General features: G+C 43.5%; 1 protein-coding gene across 1 annotated transcript; it reads left to right on the top strand.

Moving 5' to 3' along the window:
- Nucleotides 1–6,317: 6,317 nt before the first annotated feature.
- On the top strand, nt 6,318–14,286 carry CCNA1 (cyclin A1). Its single transcript, XM_040991071.1, has 8 exons — nt 6,318–6,509; nt 7,805–8,051; nt 8,239–8,363; nt 9,314–9,537; nt 10,650–10,854; nt 12,200–12,313; nt 13,619–13,752; nt 14,036–14,286. Exons 1-8 carry the CDS (start codon nt 6,342–6,344, stop codon nt 14,082–14,084), a joined length of 1,266 nt encoding a protein of 421 aa, XP_040847005.1. The 5' UTR covers nt 6,318–6,341; the 3' UTR covers nt 14,085–14,286.
- The last annotated feature ends 10,973 nt before the right edge of the window (nt 14,287–25,259 follow it).

Raw genomic sequence — 25,259 nt, 5'->3', positions numbered from 1 at the left:
AGAAAATAAGGCACATAGATTGATAAAGTAATTTAAATACATTGAATATTCTCTTGTACACACACAATACTGTGATGAATTCCTGATCTGGGGCCTGATAAGGAAAATATATGGCCACTAGGTGGCAGTACCACACAGTAGGCTTTACTTGAGTACTGCTTTGACAGGTGCGTGGCAAGAGGCAGAGCTGGAGTGAGGTGGGAGGGGAGAGGGTGGAGAGTCCTTCATCCTGAAAGTCCTACCCAGGAACATGATGTTCCCAGAGGAGTTAGATTTTCGCATACAGAAGAACAACCCTGGAGCAGTGAACATCCCAGGAATTGGGAGTGGGAGACGCTTTGGGAAACACTTTATAGGAGAATTGAAGATCTGAACTAGAAACTTGCCATGAGCACAGAGAGGAAAGAAGGTTCATGGAATCTATGGGACTTAGCAACTGATTGTACATCACCTTGAAGGAGAAGCTGGAGACAAACACAGCTGTGCAATGGAGTAATGGAGTTAACAGAAGGAGACATGCTTCTGCTTACCTCAATTCTGAGGGAGAATCTTTAGTTTTGAATATCGTAATTAATAAAAGCATTTTTAAATATTTTCCAGAACCACCAACATCTTCCACTCCTCCCCACTCTGTGGATGAATTATGGTGATTGTTCTCGAAGTTGGCTGTGGCATTGGAGGTAAAAGCAGATTCCAACACGTTTCAAATGTTAAAGTTTAGAAAATTTCAGCTATTTGTTATGATTGTTACTGAAGTTAAAGTTTGTGAACAAAAAAGTGAATGAAGCAACATATTACATATTTTACAAATATTCTATAATTTACTGACAATAAGATTTAATTAATGAAAATTTAATGGGAACACAGTATTACATAATAGATGATATCTGGAGTGAACAGGACCTGAGCCTTGTCCCAGAATATTGAATTCATTTACACACAAAGACTCAGGTGGGGGATGTGGAAATTGTATGGTGTTTTTAATTAGAGATTAACACAGAGGCAAATACGAAAGACAGGAAAGCTATTTTATGAAATCAACTTTGTCATAGAGATGATGACAAAATTTTTATTAAAAAAAATGGTATAAACAGGTCTATAAACCAGAGAGATACAGCTAAGAAATGACATTTAACTTTAATCATGTGATTCCTTCATGTCAATACACAATCCATCAGATGAATTTTAGATCTGAGAAACATGGTATGAAGCAAAGTTCCTGATTTCCTCAGATGACGGATTGTTGGCAAACTCACAATGGCAAAACTTTCCAGTTACTTATCATGGAGAACAGCTCCATGGCCCCACTGAACTTATTTTTGCTCGGCACAGGACCTTATAAAGGCCTTAGTTACAGTCACAGCTCTCCAATGTCAGGGCTGTATTGCCTGTTGAGCACATTATTAGAGATCGTCACATGGCAACCGCACCCACCCACCCTTACTTGCATTCAGCAGGCTGCAGGGAGGGGGACCAATTCCCTGGATGACGGCTCAGGCTGCCTGACCTGGAGCCATGAAGACAGTGGAGAGGGGCATTCTGAATAGCACAAGTTACTGCCGTCCCTTGGAAGGTGCTATATACCACGGAACATTCATCTTTGGGAGCCCCCAAAGTCTGTTTTGTAGACTCCCGCTCCTGCCCCATCTGTTAATTTTCTTCAAGACTTTAATTATCTTAATTATGAGATCTGCATCCACTTCCAGATCTCCACAGCAACATGGCATTGTCCCTTTTCTCTAAGCTCCAGCTGCTCCTTGTTTATACCTCTCTTGGTGAAATAAGCACTGAGGATTCAGAATTATAACCACCTGCTGTTTCTCTGGAACAAAAGCTCCTTGAGGGCAGGGATCTTCTTACTGCTGTCTATTACTCAGTCACTACCATGCACGAGACAGGTGCTCGAGGAGTATTTGCAGCATGAACGAAGGCTCCTTACATCTTGGCTAGTCTCAGGTATGCATTCACAGTATTTCCATTCAGAGAATTACAACTTTTAATGAATACAATTTTTTTTTTTTTTGCCACCCAATGACATGTGCTTCCTAAGAGGAGAAATGTCTGGTAGCTTCTCTGTAGTTGCTATATCTTTTGGCCATCACCTTTACAGCCATAGGCCAAAATGTCACAAATTGTACTAGTCCTTTTGTTCTTCCCAGCCTTTGTGCCATGTAGGTGTGTTGTTAGCTATACTTAGAATGACAGGTGTCCAGAAACATCTGATACATGTTCATACATGAACATCCGTTCTTACAGGAAATTGCTTCTTCTATTTCTTAAATCTTTTCCATCTCCATCCTAAAAAACCGACTTGATTTCATATTAGCTGATAAAAACTGAAATGTTTGGACAGAGATTAATTACTGATTACAATGAAGCAATTGTGATAGAACAACTACTTCTGAGCTACCAGCCAGTTGGCGACAAACAGCAAAGGCTGATTTTGAAATCACAATTGGAAGGAGAGAAGAGTTGTTTTTAATAGGGTTTCTGGGTTTAAAAATGCTCCAGGTTTCAGGGCCCAGCGTGGTAGCCTACCAGCTAAAATCCTTGCCTTGCACATGCCTGGATCCCATGTGGGCGCCGGTTCTACTCCCAGTGGCCCTGTTTCCTGTCCAGCTCCCTGCTTGCAGCCTGGAAAAGCAGTCAAAGATGGCCCAAAGCCTTGGGACCCTGCGCCTGCATGAGAGACCCAGAAGCTCCTGGCTCCTGGCTTCGGATAGGTTCAGCTCCAGCCTTTGCGGTCACTTGGGATGTGCATCAGCGCTGGAAGGTTTTTTTCTCTCTCATCTTCTCTGAATATCTTATTTTCTAATAAAAATAAATAAATCTTAAAAAACAAAAATTCCAGGTTTCAGCTGTCATCCCTATTATGATCAAAGCAAGCTGAGCACTTAATAATCAGGTATAAAGTGCTAATCAAGTCATTTTAAAATCAAAAATGGTATATTCATGTTTATATTGACTATTGCAAAGAAAGTTGTGTTTACAATTAAATGTTCATTTCTCAATATAATTTGTTACCAACTACAGTCAGTGTAAAGCATTGGAGTGTCTTCCAATTCACATATTTTTGGGTTCTAATCTGAATTTTGCTATAAAAATTATAGCTGCATCTCACTAAAGTAGCACAATTTTTAGATAGTCCTATCTATTTTGCCAATTCTTGTTATCTCTAAGTCAAGCTGTTGAGTTTCTTAAATAAAATGGTTCACATTTTCATCAGTTGTTTGTTTTTAGTGACAAAAATCATTGCTCATGAAAAGATTTTGAGTATTTGTTAAAAGCCATGAAGGCTGTGAGTACTGCACATTACACAAGTATCTGAATTTCTATGTTCAAGACACACATAGACAGAAGTTTTTTGGGCTCACTTTAATTTCTGACAAGAGGATTACAATGATTTATTGGAGAATTTTTTTAGGCAGCACAACAAAACTGTAAGGGAGTCAATCACTTTCCTTTGCCAAGCTTAGCAAGTGCATGGAGAAGGGAGAAATATGATGGGAACATATATTTCTTCCACAGGGAGTAATCGTCCTGATGGAAGATTCTTCTCACATGTAGTAAGGCCAATTAGGCTGCAGCTATTCAGCTTAAGAGGAGGTAGTAAAAAAATGACAATCTGACCATCTCCTTTGGTTATTTTCATTTTAGAAGACACTTCAGGCTAAAGACAGCTTTGCGTGATGGTCAGAATTGAGTCAGTAATACTGAGCTTCAAACCGCCGTTTTGGCAGGAGCTGGCTGCTGTGCCCGGCATCCCCATAACTCCTTTCATCGCCTTTTTGCTGTAGTCCCAGAAGATAAGCGGAAATCACGGGCCCGCCACGAAGCACCACACCAGCTCCTTTGTTTTGGAGAAAAGTCAAAGGGTGTGAGATTTTTGGCATTTTCACTTAGAACATGAAGCATCAGGCCACCCTGGTGATTTGGGCTCTTGGCAGGACTTGCTGCCCAGTCCCTGACGGGATAACCACTGAGCCTCCCATATTGCCAGAAATCACAGCAGTGTCGCCAAGCCAGGAAGGCTCCTGGGAAGCCAGGGGACAATGCAGTTAGCTTCTGCTGATGGACCATCAGCCCATTGTCAGTGTCCCTGCCTTGAGATCCAAAGGGATGGGAATCCAGGGTAAAAGGTGGTCTTTGCAGTGCCCTGGCGCCCAGCCCTGGTCTCCGGATGCGTCCCACCTGTTAGTGTCTTTCCATCCTCACCTGAGTCAGAACACCTACACCTTTCCCTCAAAACGATGCACATCTGTCTCTTTCAAACAAATCTTGAAAAAAAACCATGGTCGAGTTGTGGCATCCCAGGCCACCTCATACCAGAATCTCGTATGAATGCTAGTCCGGCTACACCGTTTCTAATCCAACTCCCGTCTAATGAGCCTGGGGAGGCAGAAGGTGATCCAATCATTGGGCTCCTGGCTTTGGACCAGCCTCATTCAGGTCCTTGTGGCCATTTGAGGGGTGAGCCAGCATGGATGGAAGAGGCTTCTCTCTGTAGTGCTGCCTTTCAAATAAAGCACACATCTATCGCATGCTTCAAGTGGCCATTTGGATGGCCTTTGGGTCTGGTTTAGGGATCAGGGATAAATGCTTAAAGCAAAATGCACATATTATATACAAAATCATATGTGATGTGTGCAGATCTATCCTTGCTTGCTTCGAGTAAAAAAACAAACAAACAAACAAAAAAAAAACCAACCAACCAACCAACCAAACAAAAAACTTTTTTTAATTTCACTTGACTAGCCTGCCTGTGCTAGGACTCCCAGAGTTCGAGGACATTCACCTCTCCCAATAAAGCCTCCTTTTTCCTGCCCTGAACAGTGGATCCAGAATCCCTACTCTCCCCCACCCCCTCCCACGTGCATTCCCAGTTCGGAGCCGCGCCACAGTCGCCCCCAACGTCCAAAGACCCGTCGCGGCTGCCCGCGTTCCTTCCTGTTCCTGGGTCACAACCTTGGCGTTCAAAGACCAGCTTTGCGCGGTGGAGCACGAAGCCTTCAGGCAAGCCTTCCGGTGCGGGACCTGGGACACCACGTGCGACCCTAAAACAGCAAAGCTGCTCTGCCGCCCGGCTGGGGCCCATGCACCAAAAGCAGAGGCGACGAGGCGCGGCCTCCAGTGCACAAAGTCTCCAAATGACGCCAGGCCCGCAGTCTCCGTGGATGAGGAGGCCAAGGCTCAGAACCGCCACCGCCCGGCCGCTTGCTCGGCTGCCATCTGGAAGGAAGCATAGGTGTGTGAGCTGGGGCCAGGGAGCGAGCCGCGCCCTCGGGCCGGAGTGGCCAGGGCCCCGCGTCGCTCTCCCGAGCCAAGGTTCTCAGGAGCGGGCCGCGCAAAAGACGTTAGCGGCTGTTGACAGAACCGGTCCACGGAAGCCGCCCTTTGCAAAGCTCTGTAATTGCAGGTTGCTGGGGCTGTCATCCTCCCTCGCAGGCCCGGGACGCGAGTGCCCATCCGAAACCTACGGCTCCTGCAACTCCCCGAGCGGGACGTCGCAGGAGCAGCCGGGGGCGCGGGATTGAGGTGGGAGGGCGGCCGCCCGTTAGCCCCCGCGGGGTCCTGAGCGCCCGGGGGTCGGCGGCGACATCGCTGGGAACGTGTCAGGTGAGTGGGGTCGCCATGGCGATGCGTCCCGGGTGGGCGCGCACGCTCCCTGCTGTTGGCATGGAAGCGGCCCCGGCGAGGCCCTGGCCGACGCTGATTGGTCGATTCAACAGATGCGGCCCGGGGCGAAAGTAACTAGTGCTGAGCGCTCTGGTCGCTCCAGGCTGGGATCCAGACGCATCTAGGTCCCTGCCTGGTCCCTCTCAGCCCCAACCTCGCAGGAGCACTTGCTCTAGGAGAGATTGCTCTAGGAAATCGGGGAGAACAGGGCCTGGTGTGTGGGGTTCCAAGCAGGTTTGAGGGGAACCTTGTGTCAGGTGGGAGCAGGGGCTCAGGGTAGCTTCCTCTCTGGTTTGTCACTTGGGACGGTGACATCATGGACTCTTTGTTTGAATCTAGAGGAGATGAACTTCGTGGCGGAGAAAGATTAGGATTCATAGGTCTCTATGGCCATTTGGTATCCAGGCTTCAGAAATGTGTCAGGATGTCTTTCAGCCCTCGACCAGGTTTTGGAGGAAAGCCACAAGAGGGAGTGATTGATTGTTTTGGTCCAGAACAACTTTGATCGTTTGCGCCCTAGGGACAGATGCTGATCTCCGGAGTTATTTGCTGTGCCTTCGCACGCCGTTCCTAATCTCCCCACCTGTGGGCAGGCAAGGGGGTGCCTAACCGGCTTCTTCATTTCTCTCTTCTTTTGGGAGCAGCGGCTAGCAGAGACGCAGGCCATGCACCGCAGCAACAGCTCCACGGGCAGGGTGGTCCTGGCCCCTGCGACCCGAGGACCTGATGCCTGTCAGATGCTTCCCAAAGCCCAGCTGGCCCAGGACGCCCCACCCAGAACAGCGCTCGGGCTGCTGACCGAGAACGGGCAGTACAGGAGGACCTGCGGCCAGGTAACCCCGCAGGAACAGCTCCCATGGTGGGCAGTGGTGGTCCCAGGCTTCATCTTGCCGTCTTACCTCTGAACTCTGCCGGAGTGGGTTAACTCTGGAATTGGACAGAAAGGAAGTTGATATTTTTTTTCTAAAAGATGTTTTTATCAACCAGAAATGATGACATTTCTTTGTTGTTTTGCTCCACACCAAGGAAGCAGATCTAGGATTTGAAATGCAAATGCAGATATTAAGGACTAGGCTGAAAGGACACCGTATATAAGGGACAGGATTGGCGCTCCTCCCGGTCAGAGTGGTGTTCAGACTGGGGAAGGCCACGTCTGAAGCCATCCAGGGATGACCTTGATTGTGCTCCCTGGGGACCGGTGAGAGTCAAGGTTGGGTCAGCTCTGCCAGTTTGCTTCAAGGGTTGCTTCGAGAACCGGCATCTGCCCAGTGCTAGGAGGAGATGAGCAAACAGGAATGGGCCTGCAGAGACTGGTTGTATTGGCTTACCAGATCATAGCTGCTTCCCTGCTCAGTGAAGCAAATACAAACATTTAAAAGCAAACTGAGGGATTTGGAGCCTTAAAAGTGAAGTTTTGAACTAGGACAAAAGCTGCCCTAACGTTATTAGCTAAACAACAAGAAAGTTTGGTGAGTTTTTGCTTTCCACCCCATCCCCAGAAAAAGTTCGGCGGGGGGTGGGGTGCGGGTAGGCTAGCTTAGAAGCCCTTCGCTACTGACCTGTAGGGTGTCTGCCTTTTGGAGGGATCCCAACAGGGCAGGAAATTACCTAAAGAGTTCTGTTTTAACTTTTGGAGAAAATGGAATGGAAGTGGTTTAAACAAACTTCACTTTCTTAGTAATATTTTCTTTTTTCTGGTCCAAGACTTCGTGCTGAGCACTTGTGGGCTGGTGAGGTCTCATTTCAGTGTTGCAATCATTAACTTCCCTGATTTCCTGGCACCATCTCTATATTTCCCAGATACTTAACCAGCTTTGAAATGCATTTCCTGACTTCTCTCCTTAGCCCCCGAAAACATCCTCCTCTTCGCTTAATTGCAGCCAAAGACTTTGTATCTTATTTTCCTAAAAATGTAAAAGCAATCAGAAGAGAATTCCCCCAAGCCTGTTCTGCCCCGCCATCCCTATCCTGTTCTTTGTGCACAGGGTGCCCTCTTGCCTCTGCAATGATCTAACCCAAGTACTTCTTTCTTGTTACTTTTTAAGAGATGTATTTATTTGAAAGGTGTTCGCTTTGCCTGGATGTCTCTGGGCGCAACTCCTTAACAAAACACTGTCCTGCTTCTTAGGGGATCACAGCAATCAAGGGCTTTCCTGGATCAGAAAATGTCCTTCCTCCAGCTGGAAAAAAAGTGCTGCCTGACTGTGGAGACCAGGAACTAGCCAAGCAGGGATTTGATATCCACATGGATGACTCGGAGCAAGGAGACAAGGACAGTGGCCCCAGGAAGGATGGCTCGGCCCTTGAGGACGTGTGTGATGTTGACACAAGCACACTCAAGTCAGACCTTCACTTCCTGCTGGATTTCAGCACAGGTAGTTCAGCTCAGCCAGGTTGATGGTGGTGCCTTGAGTCCCCCAGCCTGCACAGTACTCCAATAGTGAAAACCCACAAAGGAGAAAAACAGAGTCATGATAATTTGTATAGGTGCCCGTGGAGGGTTGGTGAATGGAATGGGTTTTTCAACGAAATGAGTTCGCTCACAATGTTGAACCCCTACAGTGTCCCCTATGCTGGTAGATTCATCTCTCCATTCTCAATCTGAAGATGCAGCAGATTTCGGCACAGATGTGCTCAACATGACTGAATATGCAGACGAAATTCATGAATACCTTAGAGAAGCTGAAGTGAGTTTCCCCTAAATGCTCAGTTTAATGTCCAGGACCCCATGCTCTTAAGGTTGAGATACTTGTTGTAACCTCATGGCCATAACCACTAGTGAATGGCACTCCTAGGCCCTTGACAATGACCATGAAGAAGAATTACAATTTATAAGACTATATTATTATTTATAACACTATATTAGAAGTAAAGTTGTAAGTCAACTTACATATTATCACATAAATTATATACAAATTATATATCATATAAATGTAATTATATATTTAATCATGTATTTAGATTATATAATTAAATATTACACATTTAATTATATATTTATGCATTTTGTATACTTATATATAATTATATGTATTTAACATATACTTATATTACATGAAATATATAATAGATATGTGGTATATATTATATATACATATTATATTATATCATGTATTATAATAACTTATAATAAATAAGTTATACTTGCTGAATTCTTTCTTTAGTGGAGGGCTAACCTTGTAATGGCAAAGTCAATTGTAAATATGTTATAAAAATTAAGGAAAAAGGAGGGAGGGTGGGAATGAGTCAGGAAGGGAGGAGAAGGTGGAAAATACCATCATACTCTTAAAAACTATATATAAATATGAAATACATAAAATTTGTTCCCCTTATGTAAATAATATATTTTCAAGAAAAATGATAGTTGTGATAACAGCTACTTAAACTATTTCGATGTGACCCAAAATATTCATTTTAAATATATCACACTTGGAAATAGCCTATTTTGCTGTCTGCCTCCTCCTTCCCTTAGTAGCTCATTATATCACAGAGCAAGAATTCCATACTTTCCCTCTCATGAGAAAGGTTTGAGTCCAAATCAGTGTCATCATAACATTTGCTCGTGAAATTTATCTTTCCTGTTTGAAATAACAGTGTGCGAGGCTCCATCTCATATTGCAACTCTTGCCCCAAACAGAAAAAACACAGACCCAAAGCACACTACATGAGGAAACAGCCAGACATCACAGAAGGCATGCGCACAATCCTGGTGGACTGGCTGGTGGAGGTGGGCGAAGAGTACAAGCTTCGAGCAGAGACTCTGTATCTGGCCGTCAACTTCCTGGACAGGTTTCTGTCCAACATGTCCGTTCTGAGAGGGAAATTACAGCTGGTGGGAACAGCAGCTATACTCCTGGCTTCGTAAGTGTCCTTCTAAACTTCAATCATGACAGACTACTTCCTGTCAAAACACTTGATTTCTGCCCTATCCTCCCCCTGACCTTTGTTGAAGAAATGCAGTGCTTGATCATTACAAATATTCACACTTCCCTGGATAAAAAAAAAAAGATGCTCATCTTTACAAAATTTACCGAGAAACTCAATCTGAAGCGCGTGTTCACGCCCCAGTTCAGATGCTGTAGCAACAGGTTTACTATCACGACGAAGGCAGGCATCAGATTGAATCCAGGACGTAAGTCAACTATTCTGGCTGTTTTCTTGTACGAGTGAAAAATCCCACCGATTTTCATACCAGCTGTCTTCATGATCTGGGAAATGACCCGTAATGACTGTTTGCTCCGTTGGTTGCAGTGAATAATGGTTTCATCTGGTTCCTGAGCCTGTCAGGACTTCCTGACAATGCCTAATTGTGGGGGAAAGGGAGCAGGGTTGGGGCTGAGCTGCCTTTAATTTCCTTGCTGTTGAAGGCTCTTTTTTAACGCTCTGGTCACAAATACATGAACACTCACCAAGATTCTCCTAAAGAAACTAGAGGAGGAAGTAGAAAGAGTTGATGATGGGGAAAGGATGGAGAATCTTCAAAAAGCTATGGAAAAATGAAATTAATGGGTAGTAGGCATTCCACATAACCCACGGAAGCCCCCTACAATCTTTCTTCTGGCTATGTAACCTAATTTACTAACTCAGTAGACAAAGCCCAGTGTGATCTTTGTAAAAATAAAAGGTCAAAAATTTTCCTGCTATCATAAGATTCTTTTCCACAGAATCTGAGGTTTGCAGCGTGAAGACAAGTTTACCCATTATATGTCATTCAGAATCTTTCAGTGATTCAGAAACCAAAATCTAAGGTTCTCAGTATGAAGCAGGTTATGTTACTAAGGCTGGAAGTAGGCACAACTGTTTCTGTCTTATTCTTGTTCTTGGTCTAGCAACTCACTCCTCACATTTCCTCAGCTCTGTATCATTTATAGTGGATACGTGCCTACAGGATAAACTTCCAGGGCTCTGCCAGGAGGTCAGGATGCAGATTCATGGGTTCCAAAGTTTAGTTTTAAAAATTCTTCCTTTCCCAGGAAATATGAGGAGATATACCCACCCGAAGTAGACGAGTTTGTCTATATCACTGATGATACGTACTCCAAACGACAGCTGTTAAGAATGGAACACCTACTCTTGAAAGTCCTGGCTTTTGACCTGACAGTGCCAACCACCAACCAGTTTCTCCTGCAATACCTGAAGCGTCAAGGAGTGTGCATCAGAACTGAGAACCTGGCCAAGGTATGCCATGGGCATTCCAGCAACTTCTTGTGCCAAGGAGCACGAAGAACAGCAGTGCTCAGTCATCCTTCAGTTTTCCTTCTTCTTTTTTCTTTCTTTTTCAGTCATAGGCCCAGAAAAGCTTTTTAGCAATAGAAAAGGGGTATTTTATAAACACATGTTCTGGCTGTGAGACATGACTATCAACTATACTTGGCAGCTGTTGATTGTCCAATCAGCCAGCTAGTAAAGAAATTCAAGCTTGGAAACTGTGCCTTTGTCAGAAATAGACCACACACAGGCAATAACTCTTAGGTTTACAGAATGGCAGCAGAATATCTTTAATTTAGTTCTAATCACATTCTAATATATACAGTATTAAAACATTGTTTGGTCATTTAGATTTAAAGCTGAAGGCATTAAAGTGTTGCCTGGGCAACTTGGGTTTCAGCCACTATGATCTAGAGGATTCCATACATTCCAAATTTACATATTCTAAATATTCTAATTATTTGTATTCCCTAATTATACCAAATGTTCCATATTTATAACTATATGAGGAATTATAAAGATATCTTGCTAAGGGCCCGGTGCAGTGGCGCAGTGGTTAAGGTCCTCGCCTTACATGCCCAGGATCCCATATGGGCGCCGGTTCTATCCCAGCAGCCCCGCTTCCCTTCCAGCTCCCTGCCTGTGGCCTGGGAAAGCAGTCGAGGACGGCCCAAAGCTTTGGGACCCTGCACCCGTGTGGGAGACCCAGAAGAGGCTCCTGGCTTCAGATCGGCATAGCATTGGCCATTGCACTCACTTGGGGAGTGAATCATCGGACGGAAGATCTTCCTCTCTGTCTCTCCTCTCTGTATATCTGCCTTTCCAATAAAAATAAAATAAATCTTAAAAAAAAAAAAGATATCTTACTAAGTTTCTCAATATGTTTCTCTAAATCTGGTCTGTCCCCTTTGGTGCTGTTCTAATCTCTGAATTGTATTCATTCAACTGATTATGACTTATAATATAGCTGTGTTGTTTTCCTTTTGGCTGAAGGTTTCCATTTCAGCTGCCAAAGCAAAGCTACTTTATCTGACCAGCATAAATTTATACACCATTAACAGTAGTAATTTGTCACATATATTATGTGGATAGACCATATACTTGTGTACCTTGTACCATAAATGTTGTTCTGAGTATGGGCAGGCATACAGTATTTCAGTGAATAATTCTGACTCTCCATTTCTGTGATCACCATTAGATCCTAGTTGATAAAGATGAAACACAACTTATTATTTGTAGATTTATTTGTGACCTTAGTCCCATTAGTACTTAGTCAAATTCCTAATTCTAATGAGGTTTTCTCTCTTGTGTGTAGTATGTAGCAGAACTGAGTCTACTAGATGGAGACCCATTCTTGAAATACCTTCCTTCACTGATAGCTGCAGCAGCTTATTGCCTGGCAAACTACACTGTGAACAGACACTTCTGGGTAAGATGGTTTCTTTTTTCCTGGGTGCAATTCAGGATCTGTTTAACATTTCTGTTGAATGACTCTCAAGTATAGATTTGGTTGGCACACTACTTGAATCAGAAACTGGTTGTCTTGGCAGCCAAGCTGCAATACGCTGTTGAGACTTGCAGGTCAGTTGCCAAGGCTGTGACTCGGCAGCTTCCTCCAAGGGGAGTGGAGAGTGACGGATGTCAAGGAGATAACGTCCAGCAGCCTCATTCAGCAGTGAGCAGCTCAGCTGACTTCTGTGCTCACTGCAAGGCATGGAGGTGCTTCAGTTGCAGTCACTGACCACTTCCAATGGGCATTGTTGTTGATTTTCCGCTTCTGTGTCTAAGAATCCTGCGTAGAGGTAGAATGGCCAGAAGACTGCACCTGCATTTGAAGAGAATAGGGCAGTTAGTGCTACCTCTTGCCCCAGGAGGTAACTAGATCAAAATATGCCCCCCAAGTTTAGTTCCAAAGGCTCATGGTTGTGCTAAAACAAAGGGGTGGGGATATTTACCTTTATATTCTTATTTCTCATGCTGCATTGTAACTAAGAAACATTTACATTCTGTGTACATGCAAGGGATTTTCAAAGTGTCCCTTGAAAAATGTGTATTTTGAAAAAAAAAAAGGGCTTGGAATGGATTTAAGAACATTTTTGCACCCAAACCAGCTTAGCAGTTCCGTTATCTGTGAAGTTATTATTTAAAAAAAAATGTGATTGCAAGACAGATAGAATTCCTCTCCACTGGCTTATTCCTTGAAGGTCCACAGGACCCAGCTGGGACCTGGAGTAACACTGGGCACTTAGAACTCAAAGCAGGTCTCCCATGCAGGGCACAGGAAGCCAAAGTTGGGTTTTGGCTCAAGGAAATTTGAGCCAGAACTACTGCCTCCCAGGGTCTGCATGGACATGAAGCCGGACACTGAACCCAGGCACCCTCATAGGGAATTCAGGCATCCTATCTGGTATCTTAGCTTATAGGCCAAATATCCACCACTCCTTAGGTGTTTTGAAGTGCTCTCATATGATGTCCAGGCAAATAGTCCCACTCATTAGCCAAGAGGAAAGTGATCATCACTCAAACTGGACACTGTGAATATATAAGATGAGCAAACTCAGAACTCTGGTTGATCTGTCTTATATTTTATGTCTAAAGTCTAAAGGAGATAACTTTTTTTTTTTGTAATGAGTATGGATACGTACTAAACAATTCCCTTTGTTTCACACTTTTATCTTCAGATTTCTAATGTATCACAAAATTATGTGACAGATTTTTTTTTTGTCTTGAATAGCCAGAAACCCTTGCTGCATTTACAGGCTATTCATTAAATGAAATTGGGCCTTGCCTGAATGAGCTACATAAGGCATGCCTTGATATACCCCATCGACCTCAGCAAGCAATTAGAGAGAAATACAAAGCTTCAAAGTAAGTTACTGACGTTTCCTCCTTGTGGCTCTCCACCTAAAGCTTAATGGATTTCAATACTGTCAGAATTAAAAATAGAATTAACTGTATGTGTGGTACTAGCTTGGAAAAGCAAAGTTACATGTTCAGTGAAGAAAATTAACTTGCCTTGAGTGGCAGGTTATCAGTTTGTAGTACTTAACACTCAGCTTACAGCTGCTGGAGAATTCTCCTGTAGCCTCACTGAGATTCCACAGACCAATGGCCATGGCTTGGACTGACCATGCTTTGTATCTCGTTTCAGGTATTTGCACGTGTCGCTCATGGAACCACCAGCAGTTCTTCCTCTATAATAAATGTCAGAACAGCAGCCCTTGAAGAACTCAACATCCAGATTGGCAGGATTGCTCTTTACTTTTCATGGGTTTCTGCTGTTGAGTCAACTCATATTGCTACAATAGAGACACCTTTTTAAAAATGTAAATGCAGTTAGGCTATCTCAGACTGTAGTATCTTATAATAATATTTCAACATTTTTTAAAGAATAAAAACTTGCCCTATAACCATGCAGTAGGCTTGTTTACTAATGGCGATGCACTTGCCCAGAATTTCCTTTGAGGGTGTTCTATGGATCATCTCTATTTCAGGCTGTAGTGGCCTGTGCTAATGTTTAAAGGTTCCAGGGTTGGCATGCTGGCTCAATTGGCTAGTCCTCCACCTACAAGCACACCTCCCTTATGAGCGCCGGTTCATGTCCTGGCTGCTGCACTTCCAATCCAGCTATCTGTCAATGGCCTGGGAAAACAGTGGAGGATGGCCCAATGCCTTGGGACTGACCCTGCATCCGTAAGGGAGACCTGGAAGAAGTTCCTGGCTCCTGACTTCAAATAAGCTCAGTTGTGGCCATTTGGGGAGTGAACCAGAAAGCAGAGGATCTTTCTGTATCTCCTTCTCTATGTGGATCTGCGTTTCTAATAAAAATAAATAAATCTTAAATAAGATTAAGGTTTCTTAGGCATCTTCATGTTTGATAGACGACTACTCTCAGGCTTTTTCCTTCCTATTCCTTCACTGTGTAGATCTGCACAGATTGGCAAAAGAAGGAAGGGATGGCTCAGGCAGACTATTGAAGAGCTATGAGCAAGCACTGCGGGTTCTAGCATCCTTCAGTAAAGCAGTGGGCTGAGTCATGGGGACATTCTTAGGGGGCAATGTCCATTTCATTCTGATCAGGGATATACTCATTTGTAAAAGGATATCCTCATGTCTATTCAGTTTGGACTTCAGCACCATCAAGAACATATATATCTCTGTCTTAAAAGATGTTTTGGGAGATTGGAAGGCAAATTTCACACTAAGATGGAAGAAACCTCAGGAGCAATGAAACCAACTCCTCATCTGCGTCCCCCAGGAGCTCTCCACGCAGAGATGTGCTGAAGTGCTTTGAAGTATTCAGAATTCTGAAGTTCACTTCCCCACACATTCCAGCCCTTATGTAGGTTACATGATAGAGAAAATAGAAATGAATACAACTGTATCGATTTTCTGCTGAAGATTGGCAAAAGGAGCAAGAATAGATTTGGCCTTGAGAATCAGGAGTGCTTATTGCGGATTGAAGATGACCATTGTACTACTGTTAGTCCCCAGATTAGTAGCCCTGGACCACTTGTTCCTGGAGGCCCGCGAGCCCTGTGGGCTGTGTGTACCTTTGGAGGAGGCTGCTGGGGTTATGGGCCTGTCCTGCAGCTCACGCAGTTCAGGGTTTCTGTGGAGGCAAGAAGATGGAGAAGACGTGTTCTCTAGACTCCTCCACATAGAAAAGATTAGAGGCTGCTTCACCTTGGCAAACTGAAAGTAGATGAAATTCACTCCAGATTTCATGTTTCAGTTTCTAATGAAATTATCAATATAACAATGCAGCCGTAGACTTTGAAATGTCAGTTCTTACCAACCTTTAACCTTACTGCTTACCTCTGCTGCTGCCTTTATTGTTTTCTTCTGCAGAAAAACCTTGTCAAGGTATCTCTTTTTCTGAATTCAATGAAATTACCATTTTCTCTAAATGTGTTGAAGTTTCTTTGTTTTTTTTTTTCCTTTTAAAAGATTATTTATTTATTTGAAAGACAGAGTTATAGGACCAGGTGCAATATCTCAGCTTGCTAATCCTCCATGTCGAAGTGCCAGAATCCTATATGGCCAGTAGTTTATGCTCCAGCTGCTCCACTTCTGATCCAGCTCCCTGTTTGTGGCCTGGGAAAGCAGTGGAGGACAGGCCAAAGCCTTGGGACCCTGTACCCATGTGGGAGACCTGGAAGAAGCTTCTGGCTCTTGGCGTCAAATCAGTGCAGCTCTGGCCATTGTGGCCACTTGGGGGAGTGAAACAGAGGACAGAACATCTTTATTTCTGTCTCTGCTCCTCTCTGTAAACTTGCCTTTCAAATAAAAATAAACCTTTAAAAAAGAAAGAAAAAGAAAGAAAAAAAGAGGAAGGAAGTGAGTGAGTGAGTGAGTGAGGGAGGGAGGGAGGAAAAGTTTATTTTAATATAAAAATGTTAATCTATGCAGTTTTTTAAAATAATGCATTTTTCCCACAAACTTTTATCACTGCCCTGCTGGGTTCCCCTTCCCCTGCAGGAATTCCTCTGAATTGGATGTATAGTTGCAAAGCTGAACACGCCTACAGCTAGCAAGGCAACTGATGTAGTCCAGATTTAGCCAACACAGTGGGTCAGGATGCTCACATTCAAAGCTCAGTGTGGAAGCCCAGATTCTGCAACTAACTCTTTCAGGACTATACCTAGGTACTTGGTGTGCAACAGTGTCCAGTTCACATGTGAGTTAGACTCAAGATTAGAATGAAAGTATTACATGTTACCTACACTATTGCCTCAGCCTCAAACTCAAACGGAAATGGCAGGTCAGACAAATGGCTCAGTACTGAAAGGGAGGGAATAACTCCGATGCAAGTTCACCTGACTGAGATCAATGCTACTGGATGGATTTTTTCCCCCAAATTTATTCATTGCTTTAGGGCACAATGAAAACACTAAAATATTCCACCCAGATAGCAACTTGTAGGGTTGAGGATCTCAGTGGTAAGAGTACTGATTTGAAACTTGAAAATGTGCTTCTTGCAACTATGGAGTCTCAGCAGCTCATTCGCTTAGGAGAATTGAAGCTGAGTGGCACAGATGGTGCTGGCAGTGCCCCTTTCTTATGTCACCCAGGAATTTGCTCTTAACCAGAGACCAGAGTTGTAATTCCACTTTGGCTATGATGAGCTAGTTGTGTTTTAGTAAGCTGATTGCTTTAGTAATCCCCAAATCTCTTTGGATCATTACATTAAAGACTTGTTTCACATGTCACTCTTCATTGTGGCCTGGGAAAAGGGAGTTGTTTTTTCCCCTTGACAAGACTACCCTTCCCTAACAGTTCCCTCCCTGGGGTCTTGCATTTGACAGATGAGGGAAGGGAAAACGGTGGGGAGAGGGCTTACCCAACCTCATTGCAAGGGGGCTGGCAGCTCTGGGAGGAGGGGCAAGGCCAAGGTGGATAAAGAATCTGTCTGCCACCACCCATGGGCTTCTATCTCAGTGTCTTGAGCATCAATATCACCAAGAATGAAGAATCTGAATATATCCACATGTGTCAATTTTGAGTCTACTTATACTTCAATATTTCTGACCTATCTAGATATCACCTTTAAAGTGACTTAAAAAAACCCCTCTTTTGAAGAGCTATATCCCTGATATAATAAATTGATACGCTAATTATACTCTTACAGTGCATATCTGAATACGTAACTATTGAGTGTGCCAAATTTAAAAACCTGTGCTCCATCAGACATATATTTCACTTGATAAGAATTCAACGATCTGAGATTCTGTCCAATTCTGCGGGAAAATTTAATGCTTAACGAAGTAAAGTCCAAGAAGAACTCAGTTGACCATGTGTTTTGAACTTATGGATGCTCGGGTAAAGAAGTTTGAAGTTTGGCCTGCATTCTCTTACGAGAACAGCACTATCTGAGGATGATTAAGGACAAACAGAAAGGGGTCTCGGGATCTTGGGCCTTAAACCAGCATTGTATTTCAACCTTCTGCATCCTCCTGCTTCTTCCTGCTCAAGCAATAACAGCAAGAGCCAGGAGAGTGGAAGATTGGTATATTTGATGTGGCATGGACAATTTGAGGTGGCAGTTCTGACATTTAGGGCAAGAGCAGGGCTGGCAAAGGTGCTTAAAACTGAGATGATACATCAAACTAACATTTCTCCTGGAAATGTCTTCATGTTCCTGCTGTCACGGCCTCAGTGTAACCCACTGGCATTTCTCATCTGCATCAATCACTGTAGCCACCTGGCCTTTTGTTTTGTTTCAGTTTCAGAAATGATGACATTGCCTTCCTGCATCTAAGGCTTCTAAAGTATTTTCACCATTGGGATGGAATATGGACCCCTAGGTCTTTCATCGGCCAAGTCCTGCAGCTCTAGCAGTTTCTGTTTAGGCTAGGCTGCAGCCCTCTGAGCGGTCCACATTCTCCACTCCCTCCTTTGGGAAACCAGTTTCCACTTCTGGATATATACCAGTCAGTATCCTCTGATGTGACTGTTCAGGTTAACCTTTGATTTTATTTCCTCTATCATCCTCAGGTAAGTATTTCTCAGGACAACTGCTACCTGCCTGATAGATTGATTGGCTTTTATGCTACAGACTCAATAAGGTCTTATTAAACAAACCAATAAATTGATTATATTTTCCACAGAAAAATCGCTGGTCTTTGATGTAATCGAGTATAAAGTGATAGTATAAAGTTTATGGGAAAATGAAGTTAAAAGATGTGTATGGGGTGGGCTCCTGGGACAGACAGTTAAGCTGCCATGTGGGATGCCTTTGTGCCACCTCAGAGTGCCTTGGTATTGATTCCCGCCTCTGCCTGGGTGTCCCATGACTTTGGCCTAGCTCAGCCCTGGTCGCTGCTGGCTTCGCAGAATAAGCACAAGATGAAAGATTTCTTTTGTTTCTCTCCCCCCTCTCTCCCTTTCTCTCTGTGGCTCTGAATCTTTTTAAGGATTTTATTTTTGTTGGAAAGGCAGACTTGCAGAGAGAAAGATCACTGTCCACTGGGTCACTTCCCAAATGGCCACAACAGCCAGAGCTGAGCCGATCTGAAGGTAGGCACCAGGAACTTCTTCCAGGTCTCCCACCTGGGTGCAGAGTCCTAAGGCTTTGGATCATCCTCCACTGCTTACCCAGGCCACAAGCAGAGCTGGATGGGAAGTGGAGCAGCTGGGACATGAACCAGTGCCCCATATGGGCTTCTGGTGCTTGAAGGTAGAGAATTAGCTAGTTCAGCCATTGCACCACACCCTATTGCTCTAAATTTTGGCTCAAGAATACAGTTATTTGATGATCCCTTACTTTATGCAAGACATACAACTCTGTGTGATGGTCAGTTGAGAACCTGGTATTGGAAGTTGGAATGCTTGCTCTTTAAGCCTGGAGCCAGTGTTGTTCTAAATTTTCATGTAAATTTATTTAGCTGAAATATTTTTTTGCAATCCATGCACAGTTATTTTTCATAATATGCATTTTCCATAAACTTTTGAAGCCAGGAAGAACAAGGATTTTGTTAAAAGAACATTTGGATAAACTGAGTTTACAGGAATAAATCAAAATTGAGTATAATTACTTTTGATATCAACATACCACTGTACAAAGTTTATTCTTTTCATAACTGGTTGTTTACATCTATTGTTACACTAGAAGCTATAAAATAAAGAAAAACTCATTATAATCTTGAAACAAAAGGAGTTTCCCACATGAGGATTGGGAATAAATATTGGCTTTTCTGAGAGATTCAGGTTTTGTTGTGGTTTTTGCTCTTATATACTTACTCGTCTGCTTTAGAGGTATGAGTTTCTTGTTTTAGAAAGTTTCCTGAGATATCATTTAATAAACACTTTTATTTTATATATATACTCTGCTGTATTATAAATCATACTTGCTTTTTAAAAAGATTGATTCATCCATTTTTTATTGAATCAACAAAAGCTCTTTTAATGGAATGATTAGTTGTTCAATCCCTAAAAAAAAAAATTACTTTATGTTGACATAAGGGCCCATAGTTTTAGCTTTGGGGAAGAATAATAGGGGCACAATTTCCCTAAAGCCCCAGGAACAGGATAAGGAATGCCTGATTATTTGTACCTATGGAGCAAACACAGAAAGTCAGGGCATGCCAGGCTAGGCCAGTTCATAGCACCCACAGGCAGATCTGAGGACAGGGATGAGGTGCAGGATTGGCCGGGTTGGGCTGCAACACCAGCCAGTTCCTATTAGGGCAGGAACTGGGGGCTGGCTAGGCTGGGCTAGGCTGCAGCATCTACTAGTGTGAACTGGAACAGGGCATAAACTGGGTCAGGCCAGGCTACAGCATTGGCCAGCAAATGCTGAGGTGAGGCAGGTCATGCCCTACTAGGCCACAGCACCCACCTGTGCACGTGAGATCTGGATGGGGAGGGGCATGACCACAGTAGGGGAACAGCATGCACTCCCCTTTTGGGCCACTGCTCTACTGGTGAGTGTGAGAACTGGGACCAAGAGCAAACCAGCAGGACAGGGCTACAACACCTGTTGGTTAGGAAGAGTGCCAGGCTGGGCTAATTGACTATATCTACTGGTGAATGCTTGAGCCAGAGTAAGTGCAGGCTGGTTGTGCTTACTACAGCATCAGTTGGCAAATTCTGGGATGGGAGGTGAATCCTGTCAAGCTAAATTATAGAACTATCTGGAGAGTGCAAGATCCAGGACTTGGGAGTTGGCTCAGGAGGGAAACTGAGCACTTCTTTGATGGGCTGAAACTCCCACTGGTGAGCATGAGAATAAAGGCTATGGGAGGGCTTGGTTAGACAGGTGGTAGCACCCTCCAGTATGAGTGTGTGCTAGAAAGAGAGGTTAGTTGGGTTGAACTAGACTCCAATGTCCATTGATGTCTATAAGGGCTGAATGGGATGTGGGACAGACTGTTTCAGTCTATTGCACATCCTGGCAAGCACAGGAACCAGGGCTGGGGACAGGCCTGGTGGGGGTTATTAGAGCTTGCTCCAACCAGGCTACAATTCCCACTGATGTATGTAAGGGCCAAGTGTGTAATGAACTGGGTTGGTCTGGGCCACGGCATCCATTGGCTTACATAAGAGATGGGGCTGGAGACAGAAGTGACCCAGCAATCACAACTACCAGAAAGTGCATTGGCTGATGTGACTGATGGACTGAGCCAGACTCCGTACTGGCAAACACACACAAGAGTCAGCCCTGGGACCATCTCAGATGAGGCTTCCTTGGGGATCCTCTCTCCCCCCAACTGAATCGCTGGACTCAGAACTCCAAACATTGGGTGAATTGCAGGATCTGTGGACTGACCATAGAGTGCGTGTGTCAGAATTGGGACTCCTCAGTGGCTAAGATGGAGCAGTGGACAGTATGTCCGGATGCACATGGAGGATATGGCAGTCCATTGGGGCCTGCAGAGGATACCTGGTTCCATAGCAGAGGAAGGATGGCAGAACAAATTGGACAACTCTCCCAGCTCTGCACTGATAGTAAATATCTGGGTGAATGGAGACTTTAAAGTGGACTATATCAGCCAATGGACCTTGGAAGGATTTCCTTATTCTTGGCTTGGTAAGATCAACAGCATATTTCAACTATTGATACCATTTAAGCAGAACCTTCAGAACATGTCCCTCATTAGGGACCGTGGGATGGGATCGGGTGGCCATTCGCTATCCCCAGGTACTGAGGCAGTTGGGAGGCTGGGTGTGACTCTTCCTCTTATCTCTCCCGTTTCCCCAGATACAGGAGGAAAACAAGACAATTTGGAAACAATGGTCTCATGCACTTTCCCCTAATCCTTGCTCCTTCCCCACCCTGTCAACTATGTAAACATCGTCATAAAAATAAATAAATAAATAAATAAAGTGAGCCAATCAGACTGAGTTCAACTCAGCAGCAGAAGTGGTGAGGCCACCGATGGGACATTGGCCGGGAACAGTCACAGAAAAGGGACGCGTAGAGATGCCTAAGTTATGGCGAATAGTATATGGATGACATCCCCTTGCAGCCTCAAGTGAGAGAGACCCAGAACAACCTTCTCGGTGTAATAGCATCGAACTAGCTTCTGAAGTTTTGAGAGGAGCTTTGCAGAAATCTCATCTCCCTACGGATGCTGCATTGGAAGAACTGTTGTGTTAGTCAGACTTTTTCTGAAATAACAATGAAACCCAAATCCCAGTGGCTGGAGAAAAAATTGGCCAGCTTGCCTGTGCACATTGATTTAAACGAAGATTCAGGGCCCCAGGCTTCTTCCAATCATAGTTGGCTGCTGTTCAGCTCTGCCAACATAAAAACTTCTTTTTCAGATATGTTAATGAATAAAATAACATGGCGAAAGTATACTAGAGCTTAACTACTGGAGTTCAGCATACATAAGGGAATTTCAAAATGTCGAAAAATGACGTTGGAGCAGACATTTGGTTTGGTAAAAAAAAATGTATAGTATGAAAGCAAAATATCAAGAAAAACGTATATTATGAAAGCAATGCACAAATTTAAAAAATATTTTGAACCAAAATAAAACATCTTTAAATCCCATTTTCCATGAAGGCTTCAAAGTTCTCAGTCTATTTTTTTTTTTTTAATAGCAGAGACAGGAAAGGTGGTTTAACTCTTTCCAGGAAAAGGAAATAGATGAATATGACCTGCGGAGTGGACCGTAACTGTTAGCATCTTTCTGAAGTTTCTCTTTTAAATAAGTTTGTAAGTTAGAAATCAGAAACAGAAAAGCAAGTGCTTGTCAAACTGCAATAAAGACAGAAAGGTTGTTCTTCAGGTGTTGGACTTTGCACAGTCGCGAACAAAGAGGGCAGGCACGAGAAGCAAAAGCAAAAGTTGGGAGAACAAGAATGGAGACATCCACCTGGTGCAGTGTTGCCCATGCTGTGTTCCAAGGGACCCAGGTGTTCCTTGAAATGTGGATTAGTGCTCTACTGTGGGAGAGAGAGGGCATCGAGCCTATGGGAGTGGCTGCAGGTATTTCGTGGTCATATATGCCTGAATTGAAACCATTCAAGTCACTGGTTTACTGTTGGAGCTCCTAAAGGCCTGAATCTGCTGGAACAAGTGGTGGCTGTGATAACAAACTCTTCCAGTCTCCAGCCAAGTGAAACATCTGGACTGGAGGCCCCACCTGTGCTGCTCAGAAGCTCCCCCTAGTGTTTGCACTGAAGAGGTCATGCTGGTCCAGATTGGCTGTACCATCCCAACAAAAGGTGGGATTCCTCCGACCCGTCCTGTGCCTTGAGGACCCTCAGGCAGCTTTCTGAATCCTTTCTTGGTACTGCTATTTTTTGTCAGAGTTCCTTCATATTCAAAGCCTCTGTGTCTGTTCTCTCCTCTCGGAAACTCAGAACTACACGATGGCCCAGAAGACTCTCCCAGTCTTTCCAGATTTTTATCTTATTCTTTCAAGAAGTTCTAAACCTCTGATACATCTTTTTTTGGTCGTGGGTTCTTTTTCTGGGAGGTCCCAAGCTAACACAAACCCAAGAAAGGAGATAAACAGTTTCTCCAGGAAAAATATTCTTGACACACTCACATTTGTACACTTGGGTTGAATTTTCACATCATGTCCCATAAATATTTGATGTCAAAAACATTTTCAGATTAAAATGTATAGATTAGATTAACATAATGAAGATGTATAATTAAAGAACACTACTGTTTGTAAGAACAAAGATGGGAAATATTGCTCTAGGGAAAAAGCATTAATTAGGATTACAAGTCAGTAAATTGATCTGGCCTTCAGTTTGCATGTTATTTATAATTTGCCGTGTACATATATGTTTGAGCTTTCTGCTGCCAAGTTTTATCTAATTGTTTTCTGGCATTCCCTAGCTTTTTCAGTGTCAGGGTTTGAAAGAATCTTTCAGATGTTCTTATGTAAGATTCCTCACTGTTCAGTTGACATTGTATTTGTTGTCCTGGTGCCTATTGGGGCAAACAGCAGCCCGCTTTCTCTCCCCTGGGGGTAATTTGTTCAGTGTTGCTAGTGATGGATTGTGTTTTAAATATTGACACAAAGGACATTTTTTAAATGCTTAAAAATGTCTGTTATTTAGCATTCAACATTCTTATCCCGCTATCATATTCAAGAAAAACAAAGTTTTGGTTACTAATGTCTGACAGTGTGGAATGCTAACATATATAACTCCATATCTTTGACATTTCTGAAGGCCATTGAGCTCCTAAGGTATATTTAATAATTCTTGTAGGAGAATTCTCTAGGTTTTATGCTTTAAGAATTACTTGGGGTTTCTGAAAATTATTTGGGGCTTCTGATTGGTAGTGTCAATCAAATAAAGTTTAGTCAACTTTGTCTTGACCTTGTTGCAAAATTGTAGCTTCATAAGAGCAGAGATACACTTAATGCTCTTTTCTTCATCTTGGCATCTTCAGCATTCTCTATCTGAGGGTCACGTATTAGCATCATCACCTGGGGCTTGTTAGAAATGCATGATCTCAAAACCACCTTTGATTTTCTAAATATGGAACCTGCCAGGAGACTTGCACACACATTTAAGTTGGAGGAGCACTGGCCTACAGTGTTCAATTGTTAGAAATATAAGACTTACTATGGATTCGACTGGTGTTCCAGACTAGAACTTTCCAGAATTGCTAACTGGTTTCAACTTTGCTCCAAGAGTTATTATGGAACTCTATACCTCTTTAGAACATATCTTTCTGGAATAAGCAGTGAAACAAAATTTAAGTAAGTTTAAAATGAGCTTTTAATATATCACGTTCTGTTTGATTCTCCATCCTGTTCTTCAAACAGACATGGAGAAGCCATCTCTGCTACCCTTCCACTTCCTTCCAGTCAGCCACTTGGCCTCTATGTGGCAGTGTAAGTCTGAGAAATATACAGAACGTCCTGCATATAGTCTCTACCAATTCATGACTCTGAGCTGTTTGCTGCAGCCACACAGGGGACAGAGTTGATGGGTCAGCCTGCAGCTTGCAGCTGGGAGCCCTCCACGCTTTCCTCTCCTCTTTCCGTCACTCCCAAGAGACCAAAACATGCCGGATCTGACAGGGACACTACATACTCAACTAGTGCTCTCCCTCAGCCTTGTGTGCTTAACTACAAAGAACCCAGAGACTGTGCAAGGATCAAGTTCAGGACAGGAGTTGTCACAATGCCTCATTCCAGAGCAGCACAGGGGTTTTGGTCAGAGGGAGCTGGGTGAACAGGGCTGGGATGGAAAATTTGAGATTTCATTGGATCCTTACAATGTTTGTGATCTTAAATAGGACAGATTTATTAGTCCCATTTTACAAATTAAAAAAAATAACTCACCGGCTTGATAAGTTCTGCATTTTTAGCAGTTGTTGGCATCAGTCAGTCCAAACTACTTACTTTATTCATTTCCTGACAGACCATAAGTAAGCAACTTGATATCTCTGTGTT

This window comes from Ochotona curzoniae, unplaced genomic scaffold (genome assembly GCF_017591425.1).
Source record: "Ochotona curzoniae isolate NIBS_2020 unplaced genomic scaffold, NIBS_Ocur_1.0 contig_64, whole genome shotgun sequence".
Taxonomy (NCBI): domain Eukaryota; kingdom Metazoa; phylum Chordata; class Mammalia; order Lagomorpha; family Ochotonidae; genus Ochotona; species Ochotona curzoniae.
The sequence above is the reverse complement of the archived record's forward strand: the minus strand, read 5'-3'. Positions and strand labels throughout refer to the sequence as shown.

Excerpts from the sequence above, each read along its gene's own strand:
- CCNA1 (XM_040991071.1), top strand. The coding sequence starts at position 6,342 with ATGCACCGCAGCAACAGCTCCACGGGCAGGGTGGTCCTGGCCCCTGCG. Across the intron at positions 8,052-8,238 it reads CCTGCTGGATTTCAGCACAG|TGTCCCCTATGCTGGTAGAT; the intron begins GTAGTTCAGCTC and ends GAACCCCTACAG. Across the intron at positions 10,855-12,199 it reads GAACTGAGAACCTGGCCAAG|TATGTAGCAGAACTGAGTCT; the intron begins GTATGCCATGGG and ends TCTTGTGTGTAG.